The sequence below is a fragment of the Hemicordylus capensis genome, chromosome 2 (assembly GCF_027244095.1).
Source record: "Hemicordylus capensis ecotype Gifberg chromosome 2, rHemCap1.1.pri, whole genome shotgun sequence".
NCBI lineage: Eukaryota > Metazoa > Chordata > Lepidosauria > Squamata > Cordylidae > Hemicordylus > Hemicordylus capensis.
In genome coordinates, this window is record NC_069658.1 from 248,642,743 (window position 1) to 248,659,453 (window position 16,711).

Here is a 16,711-nt window from a genome sequence, read left to right on the forward strand (position 1 = left end):
CCTATCTCAGCTTCACACACCCTTTTCCAGGGAGAGATACTCACCCAAAGCATGGGCATTCCCAGGGTTCCCTTGCATGATGTCCAAGCGCAAGGGCTTCTGATCAAGGTCTGGCTCATCCAAAGGCTCAGTCTTCACATCCACAAGCCCCTGAAACAGGAAAGCATCCTTTGCTCAGACCCTGAAGGCCTAGAATTAGGTAGAACTCACAGGTTGGGGCTCTGGTCTTCAAACCAGTAAAGCAGTTTCTCTGCCACAATCAAGCCTGGAACGGATCCTGATAATTAACCTCATCCAAGGGCCTCTTCCACAGCCAGCACCCACTCGATCACCTTGACCAAGAAGGGGATGTTAGTCATTGTAATCCTCAGAATCCAAAGAGATCTTTAAAGAGTGGCCGCGTGACTTTATAAGATGACAACTGGTCCATCTAGCTCAAAACTGTCTGCACTTGACTGGTAGCAGCTCTCGATGGTGTCAGGGAGGAGTCTTTCCCAGCCCTACCAGGAGATGCTGCCAAGGACCTTCTTCATGCAAAGTAGCTGCTCTACCATGGAGCCATGGTCCCATCCCTTAAAAGACCTCTATTTAGTTTAGAGAAAAAGACCACTGCGGGGAGACATGATAGAGGTCTATAAAATCGTGCATGGTGTGGAGAAAGTGGATAGAGAGAAATTCTTCTCCCTCTCACATTACACTAGAACTGGGGCTCATCCCATGAAACTGATTGCCAGGAAATCCAGGACCAACAAACGGAAGTACTTTTTCACACAGCGCGTAATAAACTTGTGGAATTCTCTGCCACAAGATGTGGTGACAGCCAACAACCTGGATGGCTTTAAGAGGGGTTTGGATAACTTCATGGAGGAGAGGTCTATCGACAGCTACTAGTCAGAGGGCTGTAGGCCACCTCCAGCCTCAAAGGCAGGATGCCTCTGAGTACCAGTTGCAGGGGAGTAACAGCAGGAGAGAGGGCATGCCCTCAGCTCCTGCCTGTAGGCTTCCAGCGGCATCTGGTGGGCCACTGTGTGAAACAGGATGTTGGACTAGATGGGCCTATCCAGCAGGGGCTGTTTTTATGTTCTTAAGGTGGCTGAGGCAACTCTCCCCTTGAAAGAGACACCAATAACATTTTGAACTCAACAGTTGGTCCCCCTTGGGTTAATCCTATAAGCCACAACCAGCAAGAGTTGAGCAGATGTGTGGCAGGCCATACCTCTCCAGGCACCTCGGCTGACACTCAGTCTAATGCTGCACTTGCACAACAGACAAAGCTCTACTAGGGCAAGAAGATTTCACAGTTGTGCCAAGTCACAGAGATGCTTGAAAAGGCACTTGTGTGCACAGGTTCCCTGCAGAATATAGGAGGAAGAGGTTTCTGAATGGCAGGCATGTGCCAAAGTTTGTGCATTATGATGCACAAGTGCAAACACATCTGTAGTAGCACAACTCGAGTCTGAATACAAGCTTCAGACTTAGCATGACATGTTTGCATCCATTTTATTACATAAGAACGTAAGAACATAAGAACAGCCCTGCTGAATCAGGCCGAAGGCCCATCTAGTCCAGCATCCTGTTTCGCACAGTGGCCCACCAGATGCCGCTGGAAGCCACAGACAGGAGTTGAGGGTGTGCCCTCTCTCCTGCTGTTACTCCCCTGCAACTGGTACTCAGAGGCATCCTGCCTTTGAGGCTGGAGGTGGCCCACAGCCCTCCGACTAGTAGCCATTGATAGACCTCTCCTCCATGAAGTCATCCAAACCTCTCTTAAAGCCATCCAGGTTGTTGGCTGTCACCACATCCTGTGGCAGAGAGGATGTTTTCACGTTGTGTGAAGAAGTACTTCCATTTGTTGGTCCTATACCTCCTGGCAATCAATTTCATGGAGTGACCCTTGGTTCTAGTGGTGTGTGAGAGGGAAAAGAATCTCTCTCTCTCCACTTTCTCCACACCATGCATGATTTTATAGACCTCTATCATGTCTCCCCACAGTCGTCTTTTCTCTAAACTAAAAAGCCCCAGGTGTTGTAGTCTTGCCTCCTAAGAAAGGTGCTCTAGGCCCTTGATCATCTTGGTTGCCCTCTTCTGTACCTTCTCCAGTTCTACAATGTCCTTTTTAAGATGTGGTGACCAGAATTGAACACAGTACTCCAAGTGTGGTCGCACCATAGTTTTGTATAAGGGCATTATAATGCTAGCCGTTTTATTTTCAATCCCCTTCCTAATGATCCCTAGCACTGGAATTGGCCTTTTTCACAGCTGCCGCACATTGAGTCGACACTTTCAACGAGCTGTCCACCACGACCCCAAGATCCCTCTCCTGGTCCGTCACCGACAGCTCGGATCCCATCAGCATATACTTGAAGATGGGGTTTTTCATCCCAATGTGCATCACTTTACACTTGCTAACATTGAATCGCATTTGCCATTTTGTCGCCCACTCACCCAGTTTGGAGAGATCCTTTTGGAGCTGCTCACAATCCGTTTTGGATTTCACTACCCGGAAGAGTTTGGTATCATCTGCAAATTTGGTCACATCACTGCTTACCCCTGCTTCTAGATCATTTATGAATAAATTAAACAGCACCAGTCCCAGTACAGATCCCTAGGGGAACTTACTTCCCTCCATTGTGAAAACTCTCCATTGATACCTACCCTCTGTTTCCTGTCTTTCAACCAGTTAGCAATCCACACATGTACTTGTCCCTTTATCCCATGACTGCTAAGTTTCCTCAGGAGTCTTTGATGAGGAACTTTGTCAAAAGCTTTTTGGAAGTCCAGGTAGACTATGTCAACTGGATCACCTTGATCCACACACTTGTTGACACTCTCAAAGAAGTCCAAAAGGTTGGTGAGGCAAGATTTACCTTTGCGGAAGCCATGCTGGCTCACTCCCAGCAGGGCCTGTTCTTCTAGGTGCTTTACCATTTTATCCTTGAGGATGCTTTCCATCAATTTGCCCAGAACGGATGTTAGGCTAACCAGCCTGTAATTTCCCGGATCGCCCCTGGATCCCTTTTTGAAAATCAGTGTTACATTTGCTACTCTCCAGTCCTCTGGTACAGAGCCAGATTTCAGGGATAAGTTAAATATTTTAGCAAGGAGGTCGGCAATTTCACATTTGAGTTCTTTGAGGACTCTTGGATGGATGCCATCCGGCCCTGGTGATTTGTTAGCTTTCAGTTTTTCCAGACAGTTTAGAACATCATCCCTTGTCACTTCTATCAGACTCAGCTCTCTAGCCTCCATCCCTAAAAAGCCTGGTTCAGGAACAGGTATATGCTCAGTATCCTCTGCCGTGAAGACAGATGCAAAGAACTCATTCAGCTTCTCTGCAACCTCCATATCCTCCTTAATAATCCCTTTCACTCCCTCATTGTCTCTGCAACCTCCATATCCTCCTTAATAATCCCTTTCACTCCCTCATTGTCTAATGGTCCAACTGACTCCCTGGAAGGTTTCCTGCTTCTGATGTACTTAAAGAAGTTTTTGTTATTCCCCTTGATACTTTTGACTAAATGTTCCTCAAACTCTCTTTTTGCCTCCCTTATTGTCACCTTGCATTTCTTTTGCCAGAGTTTGTGCTTCTTTCTGTTCTCTTTGTTTGGACAGGCCTTCCAATTTCGGAAGGAAGTCTTCTTCCCTTTTATGGCTTCTTTGACGGTACCCGTTAGCCATCCTGGCATCCTCCTGAACTTAGTGGTACCTTTCCTCCTTTTGGGTATACAATCTAACCGGGTTTCTAGTATTGTGGTTAAGTAAACTCCATGCACTCTGGAGTGTAGTGACTCTCCTGATTTCCCCCCTCAGCTTTCTTTTCACCATATTCCTCATTTTGGAGAAGTTTCCTCTTCTGAAATTCAAAATGTCTGTGTTAGACGTCCTTGGTGATTCTCTCCCTGCATGTATGCTGAATTTGATGGCACTTCGGTCAGTGTTCCCTAAAGGGTCGATGACACTGACATCATGCACCAGGTCCTTGGTGTCACTCAGAATTAGATCCAAGGTCGCCTTCTCTCTGGTTGGTTCCATGACCAACTGTTCTAGGGCACAGTCATTTAGCGTATCTAGAAATTTGACCTCTTTGTCCAGACTTGAATGTGAATTTACCCAGTCTATGTGTGGGTAATTGAAATCACCCATAATTACAGCCCTGCCTCTCCTTGACGCCTCCCTGATTTCCTCCTGCAACTCCCAGTCACTGTTGGCATTATGATCCGGAGGGCGACAGCACGTCCCCAGTAGCACGTTCCCTTTCCGGCCTTATATAGTCACCCACAGGGTTTCTGTGGAGGACTCCAGTCCACCTAGGTTTTCTAGCTTGTTAGATTCTATTCCTTCTTTAACATACAGTGCTACCCCTCCTCCAAGGCGCCCCTCCCTGTCCTTTCTATAGAGTTTATACCCAGGGATAACAGTGTCCCACTGGTTCTCACTGTTCCACCATGTTTCTGTTATGCCCACTATATCTATTTCTGCGTTAGCAACCAAACACTCCAGCTCACCCATCTTGGCTCGGAGGCTTCTGGCATTGGCATATAAGCACCTATACACTGAATCTCTCCCCTGATGTATGCTATTCTTTTGACTCTTTGACCTGCTGGCACAGGCTCCCGTCTGCTCTTTATGCGGTTCTGCTCTGTCCGCTTCTGTTTTATCTGAATTCTTTGCACCCTCACACTTTAAAGGATGGCTTTTGCCAAACGGGATACTGCCCAGCTCCCATCGGCTGTTCCCCAGGTGTCATTTTAAAAGCTGCTCTGCAACCTTTTTGATTTTAAGCGCCAGCAGTCTGGTTCCATCTTGGTTCAAGTGCAGCCCATCCCTTTTGTACAGGCCTTGCTTGCCCCAAAATGTGTCCCAGTGCCTAACAAATCTAAACCCCTCCTCCCGGCACCAACGTCTCATCCACGCATTGAAACCCCTCAGCTCTGCCTGTCTCACTGTACTTGCGCGTAGAACAGGTAGCATTTCTGAGAATGCTACCTTGGGGGTCCTGGACTTCAAAATGCTACCTATCAGCCTAAATTTGGCTTCCAGGACCTCCCGACTGCATTTGCCCACATAGTTGGTGCCGACGTGCACCACGACAGCTGTCTCCTCCCCAGCACTGCCTAGGAGCCTGTCTAGACGCTGTGTAATGTCCGCAACTTTCGCACCAGGCAGGCAAGTCACCGTGTGGATATGGGCTCATCATCCACAGAAGGGGTCCCCCTTCTAAAGGAGCATTTCCCTCTTCCTCAGACCGATGTCCTCCTTGCCCAAGACCTTCATTCTCCCTGACAGCAGAGAAGCTACCAGCCCTGGAGTGGGATGCCTCTATCACATCCCTGAAGGTCTCGTCCACATGCCTCTGTCTCTCTGAGCTTCTCCAGATCCGCCACCTTGGTCTCAAGCGAACGGATTTGTTCCCTGAGAGCCAGGAGCTCCTTGCACCAAGCACACACCCATGACTTCTGCCCATGGGGCAAATAGTCATACATGTGACACTCTGTGCAATACACTGGGAAGTGCCCCTTCCCCTGCCGACCTTCTATCTTCATACTGTTTTTGTGGTCTGTTTACAGTATTTAGGGAGCTTATTGTCCGTTTATTAGATAGTTTATTAGGATAGGTCTCAGCTGTAATGGTCAACTATTTAACTGTCCAAACAGCCTCTCCCAAGAATATGAGGGATACAAGGGAGGGATATGTACTTACGTTCTCTTCTCCACCAGGCTCCTTGTGATCGCAGGGGCTTGTTCCAGGCTCCCCCGCACACTTCCCACTAAACTTCTGCAAAACTGCTACGCCATCCCTGTTCGCTATTCATGTTGTATGCCACCCCAAGCAGTAGTGTACTGATACATTTGCACATGCACAAGAGCCCGGATATTGGCCACTGTCCACATCCTCAGGCCACAACCACTGAACACCCCCCAAGGGAAAAACAAAACAAAACCAGGACCCACACAGTGCTGGATATGTCCCTGGACTGAAAAGCAGAACCTGCAGCACCTAGGTTGAGGGAGATCAGAGCGATTCTATCCCCAAAGCGGTCAACAAAGATGTCACAGCAAGCCACCAGCATTCACCCACATCACTCTGCAGGGCAGACTGTTTTGGCTTTGAACCCCTCGGAAAAGCTCTACTGGACAGCACTCCAAGTATACAAGGATACAAAAGTATTGGACAAGTATTCTTTTCTGCCACAATATCCACCACAACCTGGGATTGATTAAGAGCATCAACTTCTGTTTGATCAGATTCAAATCAAGACTCCAGTTACTACCTCTCTCATCTCATCTTGGCATCATAGAATTTTTAGTTGAAGGGGACTTTTGAGGTCTTCTAGTCCAGCCCCCTAAGTAGTGCAGGAAACTGCTACAGCATCCCTGACAAGACAGTTGTCCAGCCTCTGTTTTAAAACCCCTAGAGGAGGAGCGCCCAGCCCGGCATGACACAGACTGTTCCAGTGAGGAAATTGAAAATCCCTCCTAACGTCCAGGCTAAATCTGCTTTCTTGTAATTTCCACTCATTGGCCCTAGTTCTGCCCTCATAAGCCAGAGAACATGACCACTCCTCCTTTTATGCTTTTATTGCCCCTAGGCGAAGCATTCACCTACCCCAGTCAGCCCAGTTCCAGCCATTTCCTGTCCCTCAGGAGGAAGCGCCACACTGGAATTCCTTGCGGACATTATTTCACTAGCTGTGAAAAGCAAAAAGGGGGAGGAGGAGAAGGGAGATTAGTGGTTTGTTCACCACCAACACCCACCATACCACAACCGCAAAACCATATTTAATAAAGGTGTCAAAGATCGACCAGACATTGTCTTCTCATATATACCACCCAGGTGGCAAGTTCACACAAAATGGCCATTCAGAGAGATAAATAAGCCATTTGTCCATTCATTCACAAAACTCAATCAGTCCCAGACATTCTTTGTGGAAACCAATGAGGCAAGGAGATGCCAGAGCAAGCCACATGGACATTTGCTTATACAGAACACCTGATGGCATGATATTATTAGTGTGGGACCCTCAACGAAACATTGCAGTATATTCCCAGACCCTAACTTGAGAGTCCTGCTCAGGGCTCCAGCCAACCTGAAAGAGGTCCTCTTGTGCTATACGGGGCTTGGGGAGGAGAGAGGGAAGACACCACCCTATCTAGCAGCCCTGGGTGGTTCAAATTCTATTTCTTTCCTTCTTTATTCCTTCATCAAATTATTTATATTTATTTATTTAATCATATTTATATACCACCTGATATGTGCATCTCTAGGCAGCGTACACAATTCAAAACACAACAAATACAAAACAGAATAAAAACAGTTAAAACAATTTCACAGAATAAAGAGTTAAAACAATCTCACGAGAGAAAAACAAAACAGTTTAAAATTAATTTCAGGTCAAAGCCTGAGAAGTCAGGTGTGTCTTGAGGGTCTTCCTAAAAGCAAATGAAGAAGGAGATGCTCTTATTTTAACAGGGAGCAAATCTGAATCTTTTATTGCTACACAGTCAGGGGAGACTAGGAGTGTGCATGGTTTTGGTCCAGTGCCATGGGAAAGAACACTGGACCGGTCCGGAGGTCCGGCGGTCCGGATGTGTGGGGGACTGTTACTTTAAGCGGGGGGTGGGGGGGTAGTACTTACACACACACACACACACACACCCCGCGGCTGCTCTTCCCCCTCCGGCGCTGGTCCATGGAAAAATCTTCTTGGGGTGGCAGAGTTCCTCCCTGCCGCCCCTGCCCCCGTCGTTGTTTGTAAAGCCTTAAAAGAGATGAGCGCTAGCGGCGCGCGCACTCGTCTCTGACACTGCTGCGCACGCGCCGCATACGCATCAGAGACGAGTGCGTGCGCTGCGCAGGGCGCATGCGCGCTGCTAGCGCTCGTCTCTTTTAAGGCTTTACAAACAACGACGGGGGCAGGGGCGGCAGGGAGGAACTCTGCCGCCCCAAGAAGATTTTTCCATGGACCAGCGCCGGAGGGGGAAGAGCAGCTGCGGGGGGGGGGGGGAGTACTACCACCCCCCTGCTTAAAGTAACAGTCCCCCCTGCCAGACCGGGGGGGACTCCGGACCATGCACACCCCTAGGGGAGACTTCTGGAGATGTCTGGACTCCCCATCTCTGTGCAGCAGGGGTTTTCAGTCTTTGGTCCCCAGATGTTGCTGAACTACATCTCCCATCATCCCTAGCCAAAATGACGGAAGACCATTGTGGCTGGGGATGATCGGAGTGGCAGTCCAACAACATCTGGGAACCCAAGGCTGAAAACCCCTGGTATAATACCATATCGTCAGAAAGTGTGAGTGTCTCATATCTTCTTACCCATCAAGCCGATTTCCCCATTACTTTTTTGATTGACCCCCACACAAAACTGTCTCTGAGCAGAGGCCGGAATAGATCCCTCTCCCTCCAAGGACCTTCCAGTTACTTCTGGCAACGGCACCTGGAAAAAAACCAAAAAGATTCAGGGTCAGAAGAGCAGAAGCAGTGGATAATGGCCCCATTGTGTTCCCCTAACTTCTCCTTCCTTCTGGTCACAGTATAAGGTGCTATTTTTGATATGCTTCTGGGTATGTCAGCCACCTAACGGGGCAGCAGGGAAATGACTTGATTAGCAGGCTAGAGGTTGCCAGTTCGAATCCCCGCTGGTATGTTTTCCAGACTATGGGAAACACCTATATCGAGCAGCAGCAATATAGCAAGGGGCGGAAAGCATCATCTCATACTGTGTGGGAGATGGCAATGGTAAACCCCTCCTCTATTCTACCAAAGACAACCACAGGGCCCTGAGGTTGCCAGGAGTTGAGGCTGACTCGGCACAACTTTACCACATCAACAATAGCAGAAGACGGCTGCAATCCTCGAGCCCTGCTTGTGAGCTTCACAGCAGCATCTGGTTGGCCACTGTGGGAAGCGGGATGCTGGCATAAGCAAGCCCCTGGGGTCTGATCCAGCAGGGCTCTCCTTAATTTCATATTTATAAAGCACTTATCAGATGCTTCATAAACTCTGGAGCAAACTCAGGATCAGTTAAGTAGTAACTGAGCAAAGAGATACCTTTTAGAGTGGTGATTCTCTTTTATTTAGCAGGGAGAGAGCAACTGGCCCTATCCAACCCCAGCACAGCATCCCTCCAGTGGCTGTTGTTGGTATCAGCCTTGTGTTTCTTTTTAGATTGTGAGCCCTTTGGGGACAGGGGATGATGTTATTTATGTATTACTCATTTTAATATGTAAACCGTTTTTGAGAACTTTAGTTGAAGAGTGGTATATGAATTATCCGTAGTAGTAGTGCTACAAGCATTGGTAGATGGTAGATTAACCTAGACCTTGACAAATTCTCTTTGATCTAGGAGACAGTCTACAAATCTGGGATCCAGACAATGGACACTTGACAAAATTACCAGTCTTAGTGATGAAGATTGTGGAGGGGGAGGGTAAACGGGCTTCTCCTTACTCCCTTTACAAGGAACATACTAAAAACAGAAACAGGGTTTCCTGGAACAAAGAAAGATTTTACTTAATATCTCTGAACATCCTAATCTAAGAGCCACAATTAAATTTCTAGGCACCATGGCTCCCTTAGCCACCTAATGATGCAGAGGGGAAGTAACTTGCCTAGGGAGCAAGAGATTGCTGGTTCAAATCCCCGCTGGTATGTTTCCCAGACTATGGGAAATACCTATAGTGGGGGGACACACACACCATTTTTTATATCCCGCTCTTCCTCCAAGGAGCCCAGAGCGGTGTATTACATAAGTTTCTCCTCTCAACAACCCTGTGAAGTAGGTTGGGCTGAGAGAGAAGTGACTGGCCCAGAGTCACCCAGCTAGTTTCATGACTGAATGGGGATTTGAACTCGGGCCTCCCCAGTCCTAGTCCAGCACTCTAACCACTACACCACGCTGGCACATATTATACAGGAAGATGATGAAAGGAATCATCTCATACTGCATGGGAGATGGCAATGGTCAACCCCTCCTGTAGTCTACCAAAGAAAACCACAGGGCTCTGTGGTCGCCAGGAGTCGACACCAACTCAACAGCACCACTTTACTTTATGGTTCCGTTAGACCCAGGATGTGTCTTTTAGGAGAGTAGAAGCTGAAAACCTTCAACACAGACCTAAATCAATTTTTTAAAATGTCTCAACACAATAATAAAACATCTCAAGGAAACGTAAGAGGGTTTGTGCTTTCAGCAATTCAATTTAATTTACTGGCCAACTGACCTACCTTTTTAATTAATCTGAAGTCTCATCTGATTATTCTAACTGATGAAATCGACTAAAATGTGTCCCCTCTATAAATAATGGTTGTAGCAATAGCAGGAATGTGTTACTCCAAGAGGAAGATGAGCTCACATCCTAGGTCCCGGTTATGATTGCCAGCTTTTGAGCCAACCCCTGGCAACTGGCCTTTTATCCACAGCTAATAGCTACGGATTAAACAGCTGATAATGTTTTCCTAAGCTTTACCTCAGCAGCCTCAAACGGTGGCCCTCCAACTGTTCCTGAACTACAACTCCTATCATCCCCTCCAGTTGCAATGGCCAGTAGCCAGGGATAATGAGAATTGTAGGTCAATATCTGCAGGAGGGATACAGTTTTGAGACCATTGCTTTATCTGCCTTTTTTGCATTTCAAACTTCTGTGTTTGACGGAGCAGATCAGGGGCCTTTTTTCTGGACAGCTGGCAACCCTAGTCCTGACAGAGGCATAGGGAGATTATTATTATAATACAGATTTCTCACCGGCCATTCCCATGTCCTGGTTGCCCGATGACCCATTAAGAAATCCTCCGCCAGAGCCACTGCCTCGATGCAATCCTCTGGGCCACGCTCCCGTACCCAGTTCTGGACCTCGGATGGAAGCATGGCCAGAAGTTGCTCTTGGATGATCAGCTCCAAAATCTGCTCCTTCGTGTGTTTTTCCGGCTTCAGCCATTGGCGACAAAGTTCCCGGAGCTGGCTATAAACCCTTCGGGGCCCATCCTCGTAACAGCACTGCCGGAAGTGCTGGCGTTTCGACTCCATTCGGACCGAGTTCCCTCGCAAGATGGCGGCCTTCACCTTCCCATAGTCGCACCGGTCTCGGGCATCTAGCCTGCAAAAGAGTTGCTCCATGCCTCCCCTCAGCGCTGGCAGGAGTCGGCCCACCCATTCTTCTCTAGGCCACTGGCAGGCTTCGGCGACTTGCTCAAACGAGGTCAGAAAAGCCTTGGCGTCATCCCACGGCACCATTTCAGTCAGCTCTGGGTTTCCCCATCCCATCTGAGTAGGTTGTAGTGTATTCAGAAATTCCTGCCACTGGGCTTCCCATTGCTGGGGCGACTGCATATCTGGCTGCTGGTTGTTATTTTGAAGCATGGCCTGTCTCGGCAGCTCTTTGAAATACATCACCTGAACAATGCGTGGGAGCGGCCCCCCGCTGTCTGAACTCTTCTCCATCTTTCCTCCTTGCTTTTAAGTGTGGAAACTGCAGCAATGCAGGTTGTGTGAACTCTTGTCTGGACCTTGGCCCCAAGGCCAAGCGATATCAACAGGCTGGTCCTGTAGTATTTTGGGATGGCACTTTCAAATGCCTTAATAGGTCTTTCTCCAAAAGCATGGGTGGTAGGGCAGGGAAGGATTTCTAGAAGGCAACGAAGCTGCTCCTGAAGGAAAGAGAAAAGCATATTACAATGGAGATGAATACAAAAGCCCTCATAGTTGCTTGAAATTTGTTGGAGATGGCGTTCCAGTACATCGACCTTTTGCACCGACTATCCTAATGACCATTAGGGGCACTGGGAGCAGAGATAGCTAGTAAGGCTCCCTGCTTGCCTCTGCTCTATGACCCTGGCTTTGACTCCTCAGATACTTCCTGTAGTGAGTCAGTCCTCTTCCTTTCCTCCTAGAGAGAAGGTGAAAACATCTCTTTCTCTCCCTACCTATTGATTATGTAGCTGACCGATAGAACAGGTCTTTCCTATCCCAAATAGACTTCACCAATAAATCAGGCTACAGTGATCTCCACATGTGTTCCTTTAATAGCTGAAACAACTAAACACTGCACTCTGTAACTGGAGTGGTAGCTTCCTTGGACTTTGCTAAATAGTTATTAATCCAAACAAAATTAATTTTTGAGAGCTTACAAAAGCCTATTTTCCCCCCTAACTCAGGGCCAAATGGAGATGTGAATTAATCATATTAGTTAAATCAAGACTTCTGTGCTTAAAGACCAGCATATTTATTAAGTGTTTGTTGACTGCAGCAGGGGCTCCCAAACTTCAGTCCCCAGATGCTGCTGAACTACAACTCACACAGACGTTGGGGGCAGTGTTCCCTCTAACCTTTTTCATCAATGAACGGAATGAAGTTGGTTCTGGGTGGCAGTATCAAGGAGGTATGCGCACATATGCATTATTATGTGCCACTATAGATATAACACGTACACACAAATACTGAAAGAAGTTTATTTTAAAATTCTATTCTATTTATAAAATTATAATATAAAATATTATTTATTCTATTTATAAAATTGGGATTTAGAGTGCGAAACTAAGTATGCTAGCTTTTGGTTTGAAGCCGAGCTCTTAAAATTCCATAAAGTCAAATTTTATTCTGCCTGAGCTTTTCAAAAAGTAGCATCTTCTTGATATAATGATTAGTTTTGACCTAGGCTCCTATTTGCTGTACTCTGTTCTCTTCTCTGCCACTTATCAAAGTTTGATCATTATTGGGGAATAGTGCTAGATTCCATCAGTAGATAAGAGCTGGAATAACTGGATCACATACAGAACAAAAACCTTCAATTAATTAACTAGGAAATATCTTTACAGTTGTTTTAGTTACTTAAATATGAGTCTTTAATAGAGTCTTTTTTCTTTTTCAGAAAAATTCTGAATATATTTGAACTATTATTGTTCTCAGCAGTTTTAACACTCAATGATCTCAATAATAGTTAAGATATGATGTTCAGAATTTTTCTTTAAAAAATATTTTCTGAAAAAGAAAAACACTATTAAAGACTCATGTTTAAGCAACAAAAACAGCTATAAATATCTCCTAGTTAATTAATTGGAGGCTTTTGTTCTATATGCAAGCCAAGTTATTCCAGATCTAGCACTATTCCAAGAACTATCAAATTTTGGTAAGTGGCAGAGAAGAGAAGAGAGTACAGCAAGCAGGAGCCATAGGTTGAAACCAATCGCCATATCAAGAAGAACTTTCAGAAAAGTTCAGACAGAATAATTTTTTTCCTTTATGGAACATTAAAAGCTCGGCTCCAACACCAACACACCACCATCTCCAAGGAAAGCAGAGCCCCTCTGCCCCCATTCCATTCACTCCTCCTGTGGGGAAGGCACCTTAACCACCCAAGCAGCCAAGGCCTGGGTGACAGGGAGGGAAGTATGGAGAGCACACCAGAGTTGAGGAAGCCCAGTCAAAAGGAGCATGCAGGGACAAGGTGGCCGCTAGCGGCCGTGATCCCCCTACAGTGCTGCTGGAACCTTCCCTCTTTGTTACTGCTGCTGCTGCTGCTTTGGGGGCCAGCTCCAGGAGTGCAGCCACCTCCCCCTGCTGTCACTGGCTCCCTCTGCAAAATCCCACTCGCCCACCCGGGTCCAACTCGTTCCGCCGCTCCCTGTGGCACTGCCAGTCCTAGGGCAAGAAAACTGAGAGAGAGGCAGGGAAGCGCAAAGAAAATGAAATCTCCAAGAAGATAGGGCTGTCTTGTGCATTGGGTGCTGGACACCAGGAGATTTCAGGAGCCCCTTCAGCATTGTTCCTTCTAAGAGGGATTCCCAGATGATGTGGACTACAACTCCCATAATCCCCAAGCAAAAGCCATTGCAGCTGGGGATTCTGGGAATTGTACTCAACATCTGGGAATCCCTGTTAGAGGGAACACTGCCCTCCAGCCACCTTCCTTCTCCCTCCCTCCCTCCCTGGGAGAAAGCCTCCCTCTTTCTCTCGCTCTTCCTCACATGGGAGGGGCTGAGGAAGGAAGGAGTGGCTCGCCAGCAGCGTCTTCCCCTCCAGGCTGGAGAAAGGAAGGAGCGGCTTGGCTCTGCTCAGCATGATGGGGTGGGGAGGAAGATGTGTCTTGGGGGGCGGGGGGGAAGGTTCAATTCACCTTTCTCCCTGCACCTCCATGCCATCCCACACTGTGCAACTGGAAACTTTAAGAGGAAGGATCGGCACAGTGCAGCATGGCTTGGCAGGGTGGGGGAAAGGAAAAGGCCACTCCAGGAGCAGACAAGTGAGCATCTGCTGAAAACAGCCGCGTGGGGGTCTGGAGTCCTGAGCGCGTGCACTCGCGCACACACACACACACACACACACACACACACACACACCTACCTTAGAGCAGGCCTGCTCAACTTAGGCCCCCCAGCTGTTTTTGAACTACAACTCCCATAATCCCCAGCCACAGTGGCCAATAGCCTGGGATTATGGGAACTGTAGGCCAACATCTGCAGGAGGGCCGAAGTTGAGCAGCCCTGCCTTAGAGGGAAGGTAGGTTGGGGGTGGAGAGGTGCTCTCGGTACATCCCCACCCCATTGTGTGTTGGGGTCATGCTCATTTGAACTGGGCCATTATGTTGTAAGAGTGTACAGATAGCTGTACTCTCGTACATGTTTTTGTGTGAGTGACTGCATTCATTTTAAAAGTAAACCTGGTACTGTAATACAGGTGGCTCTCGTTATCCCCGGGGGTTCTGTTCTCGTCTATAACCATAGAAAACAAAACTGTGGCTAACGAGACTATGAATTGAGGGATTAGGTTCCTGGAGGGGGGGAAAAAGACAGAAGAGCAATAAAGCTACCGTATTTTTCGGACCATAAGACGCACCTGACCATAGGACGCACCCAGTATTAGGGGCCGAATTGGCCCAAGCTACTGCCGCCGCGGCCGCCGACCGCCCACCCACCCTCTTAGCTGCCCGAGTCCTAACCTTGTAGGCCGATCAGGGACCCATAAATGGAGAAGGAGAGAGGAGCTCGCAAACAGAGCTCCTCTCTCTGTAAAACCTCGGCCCGAACTGGTGCTTTGGGCGCAAATTTCTAGCTCCTGTTCCCATGGTCAATCCAATTTCTACAACCCATTTAAAGCTAAGGTTTTCCTCAGTTAAGAGTTTCTTTTGCATACTGTCAGTGGAGTCCACATACAAATTTGTCTCTAAGTGCATCAAGCCCCTTCTTAGTGACAATGTTCTGAAAGCTTTTTTAATTCTGCTGCAAATGAGGTAGGTTTCACCCTCAAGCCGGTTCCTTTTGTGAAATTTGAACCGCCCTGAGCCATTTCGGAAGGGCGGTATATCAATCAATCAATCACTCAATCAAATAAATAAATAAAAAATCATGGACATTCACGAAAATCCAGTTTCCAAAATTGTAAGACATGAATTCGCTTACAAAATAGGGTTGCAGGGCAGGTAGGGGTAGGGCTAGGCCTCCCCACTCAACCTCCTTAAATGCTAGCGCACAGGCCAAAGGGAAGGACGCGGTGTGCCATACTAAATGGAAGACCTGGCTTTCAACTCTCCGAAGGAGATTGAGCGGGGGAGGATAGACTACCGCCAGGTTATGCACCAGGGGTATCAGGTAAGTCCGGATGTAAACTGCTTTCTGGTACATGGCAAGGCTCCATTTTTTCTACATGGTGATTTTAAGCATTACTTTTTCTTCCCAATCTGTCCAATTCCCCCCCCCCCCGGCTTTTTCCTTAATCCCATATTCAATCCCCAAAATGTTTACTGTATCTACCCACTTCAGTTTGGACTCTGGGGCCCCTTCGCTTTTACCTTCAGAGATGGGTAGGCACGAGAGTTGCTGGCGTCCGGGGTCCATTTTAACAAATACGCTTTTGTCAGCATTTAATTCTGAGCCCGAGATCTTGCCATATTCTCCAAGATAGGGCTGAGAGAGATTCCTGCTTGCAACCTTGGAGAAGCCACTGCCAGTCTGTGAAGACAATACTAAGCTAGATAGACCAATGGTCTGACTCAGTATATGGCAGTTTCCTATGTTCCTAATTAGATATGCGAGGGAAGTTATTTTTCTTTATTGTATTGCTTGAATTCAAGTTGCCCGATTAATGAGAAACTTCTCTCTCTTACAATCTGCTCTATATGAAGAGACAATTGTTCCTATTGCATATTCATTTTCCTTTTAATCCAATAATAAACCCTTGTTGGTGAAGCACACTACTCTTCATTTTGGGTCTGCCTTAGTCACATGCCTCTGGAGGTCTAGGAATGCACAGCCCCTTCTAGGGAGGATTTTTCCACTTCACCTCCCGCCCCCAGGAATCCTATATGGAGAGAATGGTTTATCTCACATTAAAATAAGGTGGATGGTGGCAGCCTTACAGTCAAGGATTCATCCCCGTGAACTGCCCCGCTTTTCCTCTGCCTCTGGTAGGAGCTATGACAACACCGATTACCGAGTCTAACGGGATTTTTTGCTTCAAACGGCAGCCATTGTGCTCATTTCTGTTTGTTCTCTAGTTCTTTCCTGGAGCTCCACTGCATTTCTAGCTGCTGTTCCCATGGTCAATCCAATTTCTACAACCCATTTAAAGCTAAGGTTTTCCTCAGTTAAGAGTTTCTTTTGCATACTGTCAGTGGAGTCCACATACAAATTTGTCTCTAAGTGCATCATTAAGCCCCTTCTTAGTGACAATGTTCTGAAAGCTTTTTTAATTCTGCTGCAAATGAGGTAGGCTTCAC

General features: G+C 47.3%; 1 protein-coding gene across 6 annotated transcripts in view; it reads right to left on the reverse strand.

Annotated features, from left to right (window-relative positions):
• The window catches only part of LOC128342205 (zinc finger protein 585B-like), a 60,750-nt gene that overhangs the window by 19,461 nt on the left and 24,578 nt on the right, over nucleotides 1-16,711 (reverse strand). For 5 of the 6 annotated variants that reach the window (XM_053289240.1, XM_053289243.1, XM_053289236.1 and 2 more), the window contains 4 exons: nucleotides 10,747-11,648; nucleotides 8,319-8,439; nucleotides 6,607-6,689; nucleotides 45-150 (listed from right to left, as the gene is read on the reverse strand). In XM_053289240.1, coding sequence (XP_053145215.1) covers nucleotides 45-150; nucleotides 6,607-6,689; nucleotides 8,319-8,439; nucleotides 10,747-11,442 — 1,006 coding nt within the window. In that variant the 5' untranslated portion in view covers nucleotides 11,443-11,648. Of the gene's footprint in view, nucleotides 1-44; nucleotides 151-6,606; nucleotides 6,690-8,318; nucleotides 8,440-10,746; nucleotides 11,649-15,784; nucleotides 15,907-16,711 lie in introns of those variants that run through there. The other variant, XM_053289238.1, reaches the window with a different exon arrangement.